The sequence below is a fragment of the Diuraphis noxia genome, unplaced genomic scaffold (assembly GCF_037042655.1).
Source record: "Diuraphis noxia isolate RWA-SAM2 unplaced genomic scaffold, SU_Dnox_SAM2 contig0003, whole genome shotgun sequence".
Classification (NCBI taxonomy): domain Eukaryota; kingdom Metazoa; phylum Arthropoda; class Insecta; order Hemiptera; family Aphididae; genus Diuraphis; species Diuraphis noxia.
This window is the reverse complement of record NW_028301713.1, coordinates 74,606,491-74,624,362: the sequence shown is the minus strand read 5'-3', so window position 1 is coordinate 74,624,362 and position 17,872 is coordinate 74,606,491. Positions and strand designations below refer to the sequence as shown.

At 28.7% G+C, this 17,872-nt stretch overlaps 1 protein-coding gene and 1 long non-coding RNA gene across 3 annotated transcripts; one reads left to right on the top strand and one right to left on the bottom strand.

Moving 5' to 3' along the window:
- Window positions 1-2,483: 2,483 nt before the first annotated feature.
- On the top strand, window positions 2,484-9,772 carry LOC107164579 (uncharacterized). 2 transcript variants are annotated; one of them, XM_089223789.1, is made up of 5 exons: window positions 2,484-2,643; window positions 2,917-3,029; window positions 3,157-3,271; window positions 5,183-5,381; window positions 9,460-9,772. In XM_089223789.1, the coding sequence occupies exons 1-5, from the start codon at window positions 2,611-2,613 to the stop codon at window positions 9,474-9,476; spliced, it is 477 nt and encodes a 158-aa protein (XP_089079915.1). In that variant the 5' UTR covers window positions 2,484-2,610; the 3' UTR covers window positions 9,477-9,772. The 2 variants fall into 2 exon arrangements, with proteins under 2 accessions (XP_089079915.1, XP_015367930.2); XM_015512444.2 differs by lacking the exon at window positions 5,183-5,381 and having other exon boundaries at window positions 2,485-2,643.
- Window positions 9,773-10,893: 1,121 nt separating this feature from the next.
- Window positions 10,894-12,374, bottom strand: LOC149057754 (uncharacterized). Its single transcript, XR_016191225.1, has 3 exons — window positions 12,263-12,374; window positions 11,318-11,406; window positions 10,894-11,225 (listed from the first exon to the last, which is right to left on the bottom strand). It is a non-coding gene; the product is annotated as an uncharacterized LOC149057754 (long non-coding RNA).
- Window positions 12,375-17,872: the final 5,498 nt, after the last annotated feature.

Sequence of the window (17,872 nt, the reverse complement as noted above, 5' to 3'; positions counted from 1 at the left end):
AGCCTGAAATTTTATTGCTGATCAAATTTAATTTAAAGGTAATTTTTAATTTATCATCAGTCATCATAATTTTTATAGGAGTCCAATAACCAAAATATTGAACTTAAGGTTCCTTTCTTGATCAAAATTTGACAAACACTTGGAGTGTTAATGAACAATTTTAAACGAACATCACTGAAAAGCACATCTCATAAATCCTACTACAATCAATATTCAATAGCTTCGCAGAACTTTGGAAAATGTATAACCATAAAAACTATTATGACCACTTTTCATTTTCCCGTCACATTTAACAATAACTGATTTAGAAAAACATAATTTTATTTCGGTGGAAATTCAACATTTCTAAATTAAATTGAAATTTTTTTACTTAATGACAAGTACCTATGTTTCATAGGTACTCTCCCCAGTTTTTCGCACAAGTTTTCACTTTCGTTCATTTAAGACTGCCATTATAATATATTCCTCATTTTATAAATATATATACGGTCAGAAAAGTTGTTTAAGACTCATATTTATAGATATTTATAATTCATGTTTAGAAATGCAATTTATTATTTTCTTTGAAATGTATTACTAATGACTATCGATATTGAATATCAATAAATAAGGCTATCTTTAGGAGTAGATACAGCCCAATTCCAATAATAATTAATATTTAGTATAGTTCACATTTGATATAAAATCTTGGTTTAAACAAATTAAAATTCTAATATTGATCAATCGATTTAATAAATATAAAAATGATTTATACGGAATATATTAAATTGGTTTAGGTTATATTATACTCATTACTCTTGGATTATTTTTGAATTTAGAGATATAGAAGATTGATTTGATTTAATTTAAATGTGTCCTGATTATGTAGCATATTGTTACGTTGCTTGTACCAAAGTGGATATGAAATGACGAAGTTTTGACATCTCAAAATTCTCAAAAGATATATAGGTAGTGTATGTAGCCATCAAGATGAAAACCATGTACCGACACTAAAGCATTTCAAAATGGATGAGATATTACATGTACTTAATATTATGCAATTTACTATCAAACATACCTCCTTATTTATATAAAAACAAATTTGTATAATTTATGTACTTAGTTATAATTAAGTATAAGTAAAAAAAAATTGCACCTGCATATAAAATATGCTCTCATATTAATTTTAATTCAAATGTATTAATAAACTTAGAAAAAAACTTTTGATATTTTATTTGAATACTGTAAAGAAAATTATGTGTATTATTGTGTATTACTTGAAAATTTTAAAGATATTTATAAAATAAAGGTGTAATACAATATCTATAATATCTAAAAAAATATACACCCATAATACTATTGTCGACTATTTATCGATATATTCTATTAGATTTAGTGAATGTAGTATTATATTATATAGTCATAAAGATATTATAATTAATATTCATTGTTCAAAATATGCAAAAAAAATCTTAATCTTTAAAATAATATATAAAATATACCATTGGATCATGTTAGTACAATAAGTTCTTAATTGATGCAGGTAGCTTAATTAGTTAATAATATACATTCCTATATTTTTAATAATATAGGTAAGTAGTTTGACGAGTTCAACGAAAAAAAATATATTACAATTTTTCTCAATTAGAACAATGATAAAGAAAATAAATAATTTGCAAATATTTGACAAAAAAGTACTAATAAAGTAGATGATTGTGTTTGTATGGTTTTAAAATAAAAATTTGTTTGATTTTAATTGTTTACATTGGTAATAACTGAAATAGTTTTAACGATTATAACAAATTGGCCAAAAAGATACATTGGCTGAAAATGGTTACGCGTATTATAATGTTATTCAACAATAAGTACCTATTACTTGTCAACATTCTAAGAGTGTGTTGTTCTTTTGTTTTTATTTGTTTATCGTATCTAAATATTTATGGACGTGAGTAAGTATAATTTATCAGACAACTATTTAAAATTTTATTTTATTTATTTTATTTGTATTTGGTTTAGACTATAATTAGATGATAAGCTAATATCAAGTTTGCTTACAATAATAATAAAAAAAAAATCATCTTCATTTCTAACGAATACCGGTGCATTCTTTTCTTAATCATTTTTATATTTCTACATAATTTTATAGCTTTTATGCTATATAGTGAATTAACTTTAAAAACGAGCTGTGTTTAACACACACATACATTATTGGACTCCTCTAGGATTTCCTAAATAAAAAATATAGCTCTTAAACAATTCAGGAATGTGGTAGAACCACAAGGTTGGTCCGGACGAAATGCGCGCGTACTTACACGCATATGATGTGCCCAAGACGAAGGGAAAATTATTGTACCCTTATTATAGGTTAATACGTATATATATATTATATAGGTAACACAGTTTGTCGATCTCGTTTTAATTCCTGTTTCCACCGAAGTAGATAATTATTATCCGTTTCGGTTTCGTGTTTGATGCACCGACACCGTACATCTCCTCCTCGTAACCCTCGTCTTCATCCTCCCGTGGGTGTACGGGAGCACCAGGCAGTAGGACTACCTCTACCTTCTTATTCGTGCCTATATAAATAGGGTTGGTAGCGTCCAAAACGAGTCTTTCGTCACAATTCACGTCATGTATTCCAACGCCAAACACGTCGCCCCTACGGTACGTAAAATTATAATATGACACTTACACTACGCATATTATGTACATTCAATTTTGTGTATATTAACAATTTTAATGTCATAAATGTATATTTTTTATGCGCCTATAGTAAATCATGTTGGCAATATAATATTGTACAATTTTAATTAATTTCATTAATAATTGTACAGTTATATCACGACAAACGTTAAAATGTTGATACATATTATAAATATTATAATATACATATTATTAATGCCATACGACAATAGTTATATACTTCTCGTTACGCAGGCGGTCCTGATCCTAATCCTGTGCGTTTTGAGCACGGACCAAACTCTGTTTTCCCGGAAGAAGTCAAGTACACCCGTTTCACCTGCAGTCGATAATGTTGCCCAACAATCAAAGTAAGTGAAAGTTTAAAAAAAAAAAGTTGTCATTAAGCATGCATTAGTAAAAATTATTTTTATCATACAAGTATTCAATAATTGTATATTTTCGTCAATTAATTCAGTACATATTATTTTTGTATAGGCCAGTTCCACAAAAAGAAAAATCACATTGGTGGCAAATGAAGTTTAAGCCAGCAGAATCTAGTGACAATTTTGTACCAAATCAAGCGGCCGTACCTATACCTGTACACCAAAAGGTAATAATTATATCTAGTATTATTTATATATATATTTTTTTTTGCATAATTTAAGTTAAAACTTAAAAGTGATGAGGACAGTATTGAAATGCAATCAATTTAAAAATTGTTCAAAACTTAATAATATTAAACATATTATTATAACTAATTCAATAAAATATTAAAAGTTTTGTGACCTGACCATTTAAAGTTTAATCTCTGCATTTTATTACAACATAAAGACCCGATTATGTTTAACTGGCACACTTACATAATATGAAATATGTATAATAAAATATGTATTTTCATTTTTCATTAGGTAAAGGTAGTGTTTGGTAGATGTTTTTACTTTTTTAATTACATTTAATGACTAACTAAAAATATAAGCTTATAAATGGATTACGTATTTGAGTGCTTAAAATTTTAATATACATATACATATATATATATATTACTATTATTAAAACAAGAATGTAATTTTGGGTCACCATACATACTTAGTAAATAACGCTAGGTATATATTATTATATTATATATATAAAATATTTATATATATAATATTTACCTACATTTATAATTTGCACAGTTGCAACATCTTCTAATTTTCATTTGATAAATTTCCTATCATATTTATGACGTGTAATAATATACAATAGGACGTATTTCGTATTTATCATATCCTCAACATTAAATGCTTGTCGTTTGACGTTTACTTATATTCATAGTAGTTGTACGCAATGCGTGACGAGTGAATTTACATTTGATTTAAATGAATCAAATCATCGAATAGATGTTACAATGTTTCGTCATTCATTTAAGCACGCGATTTAATTCAATTTTCATTTTTGTTAGTCGTGCCTCGTGCGTGTAAATCATCACCCGCGTGTCTAGCGAGAAAATTAACTGCCGACTATTCATTACGTTCTGAGTAATGTGCCACTAGTATACCTACTATACTCGTATTATGGTCTAAGCCTTAAGGAGCGTCTGTAGGCTGTAAATAAATGTGTTTAAACTAAGCATCATAGTGGTTGACATCCAAAACTGCTAATTAAAGTACTTTCAAATATTTTAAAATGTATAAATTATTATAACTCATCATATTATAAATTTATAAACGTTAACAAATAATATGTCATAATTTACTATTTAGACGTTTGTGTTAGTGATCTATTTATCGAATACTTAATAATATTTTATTGTTCATTCTTACTTCATGCGTTCACGTGGACAATTTTTAGTTTTTATCCGTTCAACACTGCGGAAATAATTTTAAGTCTATAATAGTTTGGTAAACGATAGACAATTACAGAACTAAAATATTATGATTGATATAATGCTTAGTTTTCATGATATGTTTTATTAGTTGCTTTGTGATTTTTTAATTTAATTTAAATATAATATGTTCTAAAAATATGTGTTTATTGGAACGAGTTATAAACTATAATGTCGAAATATCAATAAATATCGGCAAAACGTTGGGTGTTCCGATAGGCAGGGGTTAAAGTGGAGGGGGACGCAGGAGGACTCAGTCCCCTTACCTCTGACGGCGGTTAAAAAGCGTCCCCTTTAACAAATTAGGATTTTATATATTAGACATTATACCTAAAATTATATATGGAACGCTTAAAACTTTATGGAGACATCAGTCCCCTCTGGAATTTTTCCCCACTTTAACCTCTGCCGATAGGACATGTATTTTTAATTTTTAATTTGTTGATATAAGACATTATTAATATTGGATTTATTATATCCATTTTTATCAGTTGAATATGAAAAAAATGTATAGGTAGGTATCTTAATATATTTACGCCTAACTGCGCAAAAATAATTAATAACATATAAAACCAGGAACTGACTTCATGAGATAAATATTAAATACGATCCTTAAATCATATACTTATATGATATATTATGATCATTTTTTTCAAGGAAATTCAAGATCACCCGAATAAACAGTGTAATATGCCGAGAAAGAGACTTATCGTTAAACCAATTTTACACCGTTCATTCGACTATCGGTGTGAAATTGATTTAATCGACAAGGAGTTAAATTCAGACAATGATTACAAATTAATTATGGTTTTTGAAGATGATTACACCACATTTGTAATTAATCGCCCTCTACGATGTAAGCGTGCTTAAGGATATTTATTTCACATTTATTGTATTCATATCACTGATAATATGATAAAATATTATGACTGTGCATTTTTTTAAGGCTTATACTTTGTATTGATACGTTTTGTTTATCAAAATTCAAAATGTTCTATAGGCTGGTAGAATATAAATTACAAAGGTAAAAGCTCGAATAACATACATTAGTTTATTTCATTTATTCGTACATTATGGGTGGATGACGCGCGTACCTATATATAGTATTAAATAGTCAAACTATTATATATACATTCGTCAATTCGTCTTATATAGTTATTATTACAATTATTATTATATATATAAATGTACTATATACTATATAATAATGCTCTATAATTTTGCCATGCATTTTATGTTTCATTTATATCAGTGTCGTGTAAAGGCAGTTCGGAAATCTCGTGAATCGGTTGTAGGCGGGCGAGTTTTCGTGGTGCTTTCAATGTAATATTTTATAGATCGTCAATGTTTTAATATCACGTCTATACCTAATTAGTGATACTATACTATCGTTACCATGGTCATCTCATCTGTAGGGGTGCTGCGCTTCTCATACGTGTCCTTATGTGTATACGATGTACATGTGTATAAATAATAAGCTCGATACGTGTAGTGTGTACGCCGCCGTGAGTATACTGCAGCAGTTTATCGAGTTCGAGGATCGCGGACGAAAAAAACCGACAACGGAATGAAAAAGCTAAAAGAGATTTTCTATAATGCGCCTGTTATGCGTACCTATATATTATTATATTTATGTATAGGTAATTTTCTTCTCTCCCGTATACTTTGCAGCCTATATACATTATATTTTATATAATATAATATTATACACCTTCGTATTTTATTCTAAACCGTTTCCGAAGCCTCCACGTGTGCGGCGTGCATATAATAATCACGTGTGTGTGAGCTGTTGTGTCCGTTCAGTGTTCGTGATCGAAGAAAGTGACACCGAAGGTCAAACCCTGTGCGCGTATGCTTATGGGTTTGAACGAGACGCGCGAGAGAGAGCAGAAATCGACGAGCACGACCGGCGGCGAGCCGTATGACATGTACGCGGTATAATATCTTCTCGTCCGTGCAGGTACTACATGTACATTGTGTATATATACCTTACTTGCCTATAATACCTATCTATCTGTATCTGCGTAATGCCTCTATATACGCGCATATTATATTCACAACGCCGATAGCGCGCGCGGATGTGCCGATTGTAACCGTGAGATTTATAGTATAGTAAAAATAGGTACAAAGCGAAGAGGGTTTTTCGCTCGTTCAAGTCTCCCGCGTATACCTTCTTATAGTGTATATTATTATTATATCTAACACACACATACACACACGTTTATTCGTCATAAATCTACTTGTTTTTGCTCGTTTGCGCCGATAATATAGCAAGTGATGTATAGTGTATACGTAGATGGATTCGGTGATCACTCCGCGTGAGAGTCCGGCCCGTTCCCAGGGATGAAATATATGAATGTTATTCGTGATTAAATATTGTCACCAGCTTTTGTTATTATATGCTTAATGCGAAAGGATTATCGACGTAATTATATAGGATTGCGTTAAACGATATCATATAGTGTATTATTGAGTGTACTTGCACAAACTTCGGAATCCTTAGGTACGATATTCGGTGAAATCGCGTATACTTATCTGATGATAGATATAGGTATATATACGTATGTTTCGATTTCCCTTCGATAAGTTATATTTACAATGTGGACTTGTACCTACAATTAATGCGAACGTTTGCTGTAGAATTTAATCGATCCCACGCTTGTTTGATACTTTTCTATTATGTTGCCGAGCACAAGAATTAATTTAGTTTATTAACTTTTTGGAAATCATCCACAGTGGATGTGTTAGCATATAAGTGTAATATCAATTATAGCAATGATTCATTTTTCGGGTCATTTATCATTTTTGATTTATAGTTAGTTTTAAAATTATAAACCCTATTTGCATACATTTAAATTACAAGCACTTTGTCTTGCACTTTTTAAAAACCAGAAATGGTTCGTATTTACCGATTTTCTTACTTTAACTCATTATAAAATATGATATTATGCCTGTAGCGTATTTATAATAACGCATAATATTATCTATACCCGTTTATGAGTATTCGAGTAATAGGAGGAAGCATAATAAATCATTGAATCATCAGGGACGCTAATTTCAGTTGTCTATATCATTCAAATATTTTTCCGATTCAAGCAAAATGATAATATGTAAATAAAAATTAGTTTAATTAATACTAGGGAGTTGAATACTTACGCGTGAAATATCAAAAACAAAAATAACGTGTAAGTATCAATTATTAATACAGATAGTTCGTCCTTCGTCATGATCTAAATCGGATTTGTCAACTCTGTGATGGCTTCTTGCACAACCTTTACGAGCACACGGTGGTACACTTTCAACGTAGGTATATCCGTAAAGGCACTCCAAGTGAATCGCCTAGCATTGTATATTTGTATTTTCTTTGTCAGTCTATATTCATTAAAAAAAAATACGTCCCATCCACACGTGACAATACCATAACGACTACGTCAACTGACAGTTTTCTTAATAATATATACATATGCATGTATCATTGTATCAATGTATGTATGACATACATTGTATGTATATGTATATCGGAGCACACAGCGCCGCGTTATGACAGTCGTAAAATTAAAACGCTCACTGCAGCATCCTAATCGTGGTATAGCGGCATTGCACGTCTCTTAATGGTTTGTATAGGTATATAATACATACCTACTACATTATTATATAGGTAGTAGGTACTGGGAATTATAGATACTAGGTACACACAATATCAGTATATTATCGAGTTTTCCCCCTAGAATTTCACGTCGTGTTTCCACTCCGTAATAGCGTACACCGTATAGCTCGAGCGTATAATTTACTTGTAATACGGCTATGAAGTATACCAATAACAGGTTATGCACTGCTCCTCCGTATAGATTCAGACGATTCAGTAGACCGAAATATATTTATGTGCCTCTGCAGTAATAGTCGTATTTACACACACACACACACACATAATATATATATATACATATATAAGAGTATAAGTATATACTTATATAGTTATATGTCTTATATAAATTATGATTATTGTATCATTATATTCTCCGTTGTTTCATTTAAACAATATATAGGTATATACTAGTCGTTTACACGTGATATTTTCAAATTCTTATTTCTCACCCCCTCCCGCCACATCAAATGAGGCAATCTATACGCAGGAATCTCGGCTTTCTTCTTCGATTTACATTTTTTGTTTTATCGTATATAACTGCGCGTACGCGTGTTTTTGCGTATTACCTAGTGCGTACATACCTTAGGTATGATACCTACACCACTTTTAAACAATAATATTAATTGACATGATGGGCGTGTGTTTAGCTTTTTGCGATGTCTGTGATAGTCAGCTCCTTTCAATCGTTCGTTAAAGTCTTCTTTACTACTGCCAAGCGATCCCACCGACTGATTTCATAAGGACCATTGTTTCTGCGTATATCTTCGGCCGTATTATATGTATATAGATTTTAACTCTCCGAACAACAACTACTCATTCTGTTAACTTTTATTTTATTTACTTACTTACTTTTTACTATTTTTATTTCAATGATACTGAATTAAAATGTGGGATTCTCGAAGAAAGCGTGATTTCCATAGATGTTGTGCAAAATACGCCTATTGGCATACCTATAATATATATATATATAGATTTACATTGGATAGGTATACGCATGCATTGTCCAAAGTACGGGTATGTAAATAGTCATAGTAGCCATTCTCGCCTTTTCTCCTTTAACTGTTTTTATATTTATATTATTATTATTATAATCATTCGAACTATTACGGTACTTTGTGCCAACAAAGAATATCATACAATATATCATTATATTGTATATGGAAGTTTTTTGTTTAAATTATTTGTTATTCATATTGAAAAAAATAAATAAATAAAATAAAATAGATAAAAGCTAGGTATACTATGATTCTATGTCTAATTTGGTGAACAAATGATTGTCTTTTTTCAGTTGCAATCTATCTTTGAAACTCATTTAAATTCCGACGTGAAATGGGTACCGTGCCTGTGCCCAGTGCGTAAGGGTGAAAATGCTAAACATCATCATCAACAACAACAACAACAACAACAACAAAAATACGGGACTTCGTATTACTCTTCGACCACGGCCCAAACACCATCCGACTTCTCCAACAACGACGTGCCACGTTTTATATTCTCAAATTATCCAATTGAGACTTGAAAAAATGTTTTTTTCACGTTGTACCTTATAATCATTTAATTTATTTTAATTAAAGCATTAAATTATATTTATTTATTCATTATCATGATAGTTTTTTTTTCTGTTCACTATAAATATATTTTACAACCTGTCAGCGAAAGTGACCGTATGTTTAGTAGGAGGTTATGTTTTAATCTTGCACGAAGAATAATAGAATCTATCCATTAATGAAATGTCTTGGTATGCGAGAGTATTTATTCAAATTGGAGGTCACGGCATCATTTCCAATTCTGTTATTTTCCGGGATCGCCAGGGTAATAATATAAACAAATAGTTAGGACTGTTAGGAGATGAGAGGATTGCGATGAATTTGGAAATTGAAGTGGAGACGTTTCAAGAAGGTGTTAGCTAATCTACATTTTCTACAGTTAGAAATGAGATCATAATTTTTTTTAAATTATTTAATTACAAGGATCACTATATATACTATATACATAAGATATTACCGTTGGCGACATTATCGTAAAAGGCATGATAATAATTTAAAAAATATATAAACTTCTACAACAGATGTACATATTATATATTATATACCTGTGAGGCTGTGATAGCCGATAAGCACTTGTAAAGTAAAATTATCACCATAAAATACAACTATATTATTTTTGCCTATGAAGCATTTTCTTTTTAAAACTTTTTTCACATGTTCATATTATCTACTTATACAATACTTAAAGCTATAGTTCACCAAATAACGCAATAATATAAAACTCCATTTATATGTATTATCACAATTATTACAAATCAACTATACGTACCGATACAGTTCATATTATATAGGCAAGTATGTACATGAGTTCATCAATTAGTATTGACAGTATTTAATGATTAGTGAATATTTTAAATGAACTGAGCATGCAATATGATTTTTAACACCTATTAATTTTAGTATTGTTTTTTTGTTTTTTTGTTTTTTTTTAATTTGGCTTTAAATGTTATATTACCTACTATGCTAAATCACAAAAAAAATAAATAAGATTAACTTTACATTTATAAATTATATTTACTTATTCACTTTTAAATATTTAAAAATATTGTTCTTATAGAACTATTTCGTTTTGAATTTATTATTATCTGCAATATAGTACACTTTAGAGTTTAGGATTATAAAAACCAATATTTTTTCATATTTTGATGGACGTGATTTTCAAAATCTATGTGATATATTAGGTTGCAAAAATGGATTTTACAATCATCAGCTATATATATATCATAGTAATCAATGGTTTGTATACTACGTGTCTGTATATTATTATTTTATTTCAGTGAACAATCAATACATTCTTGATTAAAAGATATAGAAGCCCTAACGACTATAATATTCAGCTTGAAATATAGAACATTAAATTCCACCATTTCTGCTGTTAGTTTTGAATGAGGTACAATTCTTCGGTATCATGTATATGTTTATAGCATATTATTATTATTTTTGCGCTTACGTGTGAAGTCAAAATCACTAGTAATAAACGTAGATCCGCACTACAGAAGTTGTCAACCTTATAGAAAAAAAATTAATATATATTTTATATGTATACATTATAGAATACTTACTAGATACTTATTTATATACCATATATTTAATACTTACGATAATAAATTAATAACATTATTCAAACATCCGATCACAAACGTTTTGGGGAATGTTACCGACGATGAGATACGCGTATAGTTGTATGTCTGTAAATTATAATAGATGGGTACATAAATATGTCCTATACTGAAAATAAAATAAAGTCGTGACTCGTTTGGGGAAAATTTACTTCTCTTCAGTTCCGGTATACACATAATATAAATACACAAAACTATGTATATAATATGTTTAAAATATACGATCAGGTACTTGTATAGATAAAAATGCTATAAGCTTGCTCGGGCGTTATGATCGTATTAATCAACTATTACTATACCTAGAGCCTACTATACTGATATATTATAATGTAACATATTATAAGCCGCACACATCACTTGCATACATTATAATATTTGGTGTTTCAGGCGACGAGTTCGAAATTATAGCGTCATAAAAAATAATTGAAGGATTTAAAAACTGACGACGACATCAACAACAACAAAAAAAATAATAAAAAAAAATATAGATATACCGGCGTTCGCGCGTCCAAGACAATTAATCACCGCGACACGTATCGGAGAAAAATTACACAGGTATTATAGGTATAGGTACTGGAAAGACGTTTATGTATGAAAAATAAGTATAAAATAAAAAAAAAATCGTATACGTGTGCACATCTCTCCTGGGGGGACTAGCGAAAGCGACGTGGGCCCGGTAACAGCCGCGCTCCGGGCGACAAGCACGCCAATCAATAATAATTAATAATAATATTATACACACTATAATATTATTATTATAATGCGTATAAACCATAAAGGTACGAGAATCCAAAAACACGGAGAAACGACAGTCGACGTTTGCGCGACGGAACTAAAAAGAAAATACCCAATGATAATGGTAATAATAAAACAAAACCGGCGGAATAAGTGGAATAAAAAATAAAAAGTAAATAAGATTTTTTACGTAAGAATCGATCCGAGAGGTCGAATGTCATCTTCGGTATCTGTGCAGAAGCGGTCGGTCCGTATCGAGAAACGTGATTGGAATGCACGTGATGTGCAGCATCAGCAACAGCAGCAGCAGTAGTGTGTGGTTTAATATGCGTGTACCTACACAATATACCGCGGTCGCAAGCGTGTATATAATAAAAGTGCGTTTATAAGTATACAGCGTGTGCACTGTGCACGCATAACATAAACAATAATATTGTTATAACTTATAAGTGTAAAACATATGCATTATGTACCCGTAACAAACTATTATATATACCCATTATATTATTATCTACACACACACACACCCGCGCGCGTGCACACACAGATCGTATCATACAAATATTTTATCTGCATAATATAATATTATTGTGCGCTTCGTAAGTACCTACGTGTTAATAAGACGTATGGTTCATATTATTTTGTACTAAAATAATGCAATAAAATACGGCAAAGGTGTTGTCGTAAGTCAGTGGATCTTTTCCCTGATATGGTGACTTTTTTTTACTTTTTTAAAGCAACAACCTTAAACATTATTATAATTGACTTTTTAATAGATAACCGACATTATATTACGCATAGGCGCTTAGAATTAAAAAGTTTTTTACATAAAATTTATTGTTAAATGAATATCAAATCAAGATTATAGGAACCTATTAGTTATAATATGAACCTATATATATTATACTTAATTTAAATGATTTTGAGAATTCAACTTTGTTTTTTTGGTTTTCTGCTGGTAAAGGTTTAATACTTTATGTACATAATGTAGGTTATCGGAAATTTTCAAATATTGTTGTATTATTTTTATTTTTATTTATTTTTAGTCACATATTATAGTTACTTATATATTTCGAATCACGTATACACTTTAAAGTTTAAATGAAGTGATTTTTTTAACATATTAAGACTCATTATTATTTCAAAAAATATTAACGTATTTGAAAATATATTTATATATTTAAAATTTAAATTAAAGTATAATATAAATCATTATTACAATACAAAATTATAAGTTATGTTTTAATAATTTACAGTTTTTGAATAATAACATGCGTTATTAAATTTCTTCCAAAGCACATTATTTTTTTATAGTGTTTAATACATAAAAATTCAAATTCAAACTAGTAGTTACTTAATTATAAATTATTAGTACTAGATTAGTTTTAAATGAACGGAGAAGTAAATCAACATTTTATGTGATTGACGTGTGCATCAACGTTACGCTGATTAAAAATATTCTGCTTTGGATTATGAAATCAAAAGTATTATGTACACATTAAAAAAGTTAAAAACTAATAAATAATTTATAAGATATTTCCTTAATGATTAAATTATGTAACGTAAATATTTTTTTGAATAACGAGTGTCTTTACACTGATAGAATCAACAGTAATCTATATATATTACCTATACATATGTATATTACACCTATGGCGTAAATATTATATACATATAGCCATATAAGTACTAATAACTAAATCTAACACAAAAAAATCCGAAAGATTGATTATAGTAAAATAATAATAAATTAATTTTTAATGTTTTAATACCTACCGATACATACAAACATTTAGTGAGGGCTGCGTCATATACAATTATTATGGGCGTATAATATAATTTTTTATAACTTACTATAAAAAATGTAGTCTATTATATACGCATATAATATACAATATTGTAGGTAGTTGTTGTTCAGTTTGTTTCTCTATCCGTGTTAGTAGTCACCGAAGTTTTCTCCGATAACCGTTGTAATTATTACTATAGAATATTATATTTCATTTATATCGAGTGTGTATAATGTATAATATTATATACACCTACAGGCTACAACTACAGCTCGTTGATCGAGACTTTCATTCGGTGTTCACATAGAGGGTGGTATTAAATATTAATTATAATGATAATCGTGCAGATCTTCCCGTCGCTATATAAATGCGAGTGGTAGTGATGTTTCTCGCAAATCCGTTGACCTTCGGTTCACCATATTAATTTTTATATAAGCGTATGGATATCTTAATTGACTATGTATTATTATAAATACCTAAATACCTACTGTTATGTAATATATACTTGTGTACTATCACCGATTCGTACTGTGTTTACGTACGGGATCTGCTTTCGATATAGTGTATCCTCCGCTACTCTTACTCTTATTGCCTATTGGAGTTTGATAATAATATATTCCAAAGATTAAGACAAGAAGAATTTCCTACATATTTTCACATTTATAATCACTTTAGGTATGGTTAGAAATTTTCTTGAAAACAACAGGAAAATGATCATTTTTGAGTCCAAATTTCAGTCTAAAAATAAAAACCTCATAAAACTTCTGTACTATTTGTAAAAAAATGCTGTATATAAAAATAATTAAAAAACCATAAAAACAAAGCACTTCTTTATTGGCCTTCTTGTAGAATATATGATTATTCTAACAATTCCGACAAAGTCTATTTCGTTAATCGTGCGTCGCCTGGTTTCTTTCTTATTTAAAGATTAAATTTAATAGTTCAAAAATTGTCGTAATATTCAGTGTATAGATTTAATTTGCGTGAAATTTATCGATATAAAGTATTAACATAATTTGCACGTAGCGTTTTCACATATAACACCAACTTACTTATGCAACATTATAAATGTATAATATATTTTGTGAAGAAAGTTTCTAATTTTAATATTTTTATTTTGCATAGAAAATAAAAAACGAAAGTTGTAAACACATGATTCTCAAGTGCCATAAAAATATAAATTAAATTAGACAGTTTTTAAAATCAGCCAATTTGATTTTTAAGTTATTTTAACTATTATATTTTGTATAGGTAGGTAGATAAATATTTCTTTTACAAAATTTTAAATCATCAAAAAGTACAACATTTTACTAAGATATAATATACTATGTAGCAAGGTCGGGAAACGAACTAAGACTGTAATTGCCTTTCCGCACGATCCACACATACTATTGTTTTTATCATACGCTTCTGTCGCTTCTACGCTATCGATCACGCAGGCAAAGGTAATGCAAGGATCAATTTAACAACCAGACTCTTCCGCAAAAAACAAGTTCATGGAAGAAATGTTATTTAGTTATTTTGGTATACCAACCATAAGCTGTAAAAGCAAGTTGATAAATTTATCGGTAACGTCTAACGCACTTCCCCAATGATTGCGCGTCACGCGTCATGTGAATATCATATTTAACCAAAAGCCCATGTTTTGTAAAACCGTGTTATAGATATTAATGCCTGGTTGTGCAAGCTCAGGACTTTTTTGGGATTTCCACTTTATCATCCTCTGGAAGAAAAAAAGGTCGCTTCCCAACACTTGAACCATCATCGACAACTAAACTTTCGGCGCAGGCGTGACAAAAAATAAATTTTCATTATTTTTAAACATTTTTTAATGACTATATGCATTTTTAATTCCATATTTTAAAACACAATGAGAATATTATCTTTAATATTTCGATCTATAAAAATAACATTTGTGATATACATTAATTTATGCATTAGAGTATGGCTCAGATTTTGTAGCATACGATTTTCTAATAGCAAGATAATTTTTCTAATACAAATACATTTTTATTTTTTTGAATAACTCTGATTGCAAAGAATTAACATTTATTTTTATTTTTCCTTTCATTTAGTACTTTTTCCAAATTTTAACATTATTTTATAAAATTGTCACATATTTATACAGGTAACAGTTTTTTTTTTTTAAAATTATTATCTTACAATATTATTTCCAGGAATATGTGAAATCTTAGTAATTCAATAAATAGCTGATAAATTAACTGTATTGGAATTCGGAGTACCGGAATCGTAGGTAGTATCAAATCGTTTTATCAAAGTGACTGTAATTACAGTTTTATTTATGACTTTTGGAAAAGTGTATTATGAGATTATGACGTGCCACACATATTGTAAATACACCGTATTTACAAAGTACATTCAAATACTTATGTTGATCGGTATACCTGCATCAATAAGTATGAATGTAAAAAGTGTTCTACAAAATTAAATTATAAATATTTAAAAATTAAATGACGACTTGTAGTTTTAAAATGACAAAATGTTGGAAATTAAACTTAAAATTAAAATTTGTGAGGATGTAAGGAGTAATGACTGAAAAATTTGTAAAATTTGGGTATATGATAGTACCTACAACATTTAACTTTTGTCGTATCTAACAATTTGTAGTTAATGAACTTATATTAAATAAATGCTTTTCTAGTAATTTTGTTACAAAAACTAAGTCATATATAGGATATAGCTATAATAAATTTTAAGGTTGAGATGAACATAATAGTGAAGCAACATTTTACAGTATATTGCTATAACGCATTAGTGCTATACCACTTAACTCCGTTGAACTAAACTTCAAACAATGAATGTTTTATGTTTAATAGATCATTCGGTATACTTATAGGTATGATAGCCGATAGGTAATATTACACGACCACGATACGTATAGTAAGCATTAAATATTTATTTTCTACAAAATAATATAATATAAATTTGAACTAGTATAGCTTTATAAATTATATTTTAATTATTTCTAACTAGGTAACAAAATAAACTTTTATATGATAAGGATTCAAGAAATTCATATTAACCAAAAAATAAATAATATTTTTATTAAAACACTATAATTAATATTCAATTTTCCAAAACATTAGAACACTGCCTAAAAATAATTATGAATCAAAACCAAACACCCACACCTAGCTCGATATTTCCGTGTAGAATGTAGATTTCACTGTCAGGATACTATTTGGTCGAGTCAAAACCTATCAAAATTTCAATATATCCTAATCCTATAGTCCTATATAATATATTTTAATGTGATTAAATCGTTTTAAATGACTGTTGAATATCAATAAAATTATAAACATACAATTAATTCGTCAGTGTATATTTTTTGAGTTCAGGATTATTCTAAATAGAATAACACGATAAAAATAATGCTCTGAATAATTTTTTCAGTAACATTATACCGTTTATAATATTTTTTTTTTCTGTAAATTTTTAGTCTTCATCATAATATTATTTTATACTTTATGAGGATTAATAAAAAAAAAATCACTTGATAGAAAAGTTTTAATCCATCTAATAAACGTAGGTTTTTTCATTTGACTTCTATATGGTCATAAACTCATAATGTTTTTTTTTCTAAGTAGTAGAAATGGAGATAAAATATGGATATAGCATTATCTATTTAAATGGATATGAGAATATATGGTTTGTTTTTAATGATTTATCTCAGAATAAAAACTCCATAACAAATTGAAGAGTAGAACTGTAGGAGGTATTATGTCCATAATGGGTCACCGATAATATGCAGACTTAAAATAATATGCTGAAGGAATCGGAGAAATTAAGAGGATACCAGGCTTACAATTTAAATTATATATATATTTAAATTATTCTTTGAACTTGACATGTAAATATAAAATATTTGATTTTGGGATTTTTTAAATAAAATATATTTTGTTGTATTTAATATTTTAAATTTTGTATAGCAAATTGATTAATTTTAATATGATTCAACACTTATCAATTGGCATGTTAGAATAACTTTGAAA

Bases quoted from the DNA above. Each gene is read 5' to 3' on its own strand.
- LOC107164579 (XM_015512444.2), top strand. From the start codon at position 2,611: ATGTATTCCAACGCCAAACACGTCGCCCCTACG. The intron at 3,030-3,156 runs GTAAGTGAAAGT...ATTTTTGTATAG, and splicing joins AATGTTGCCCAACAATCAAA to GCCAGTTCCACAAAAAGAAA. The intron at 3,272-9,459 runs GTAATAATTATA...GTCTTTTTTCAG, and splicing joins CTATACCTGTACACCAAAAG to TTGCAATCTATCTTTGAAAC.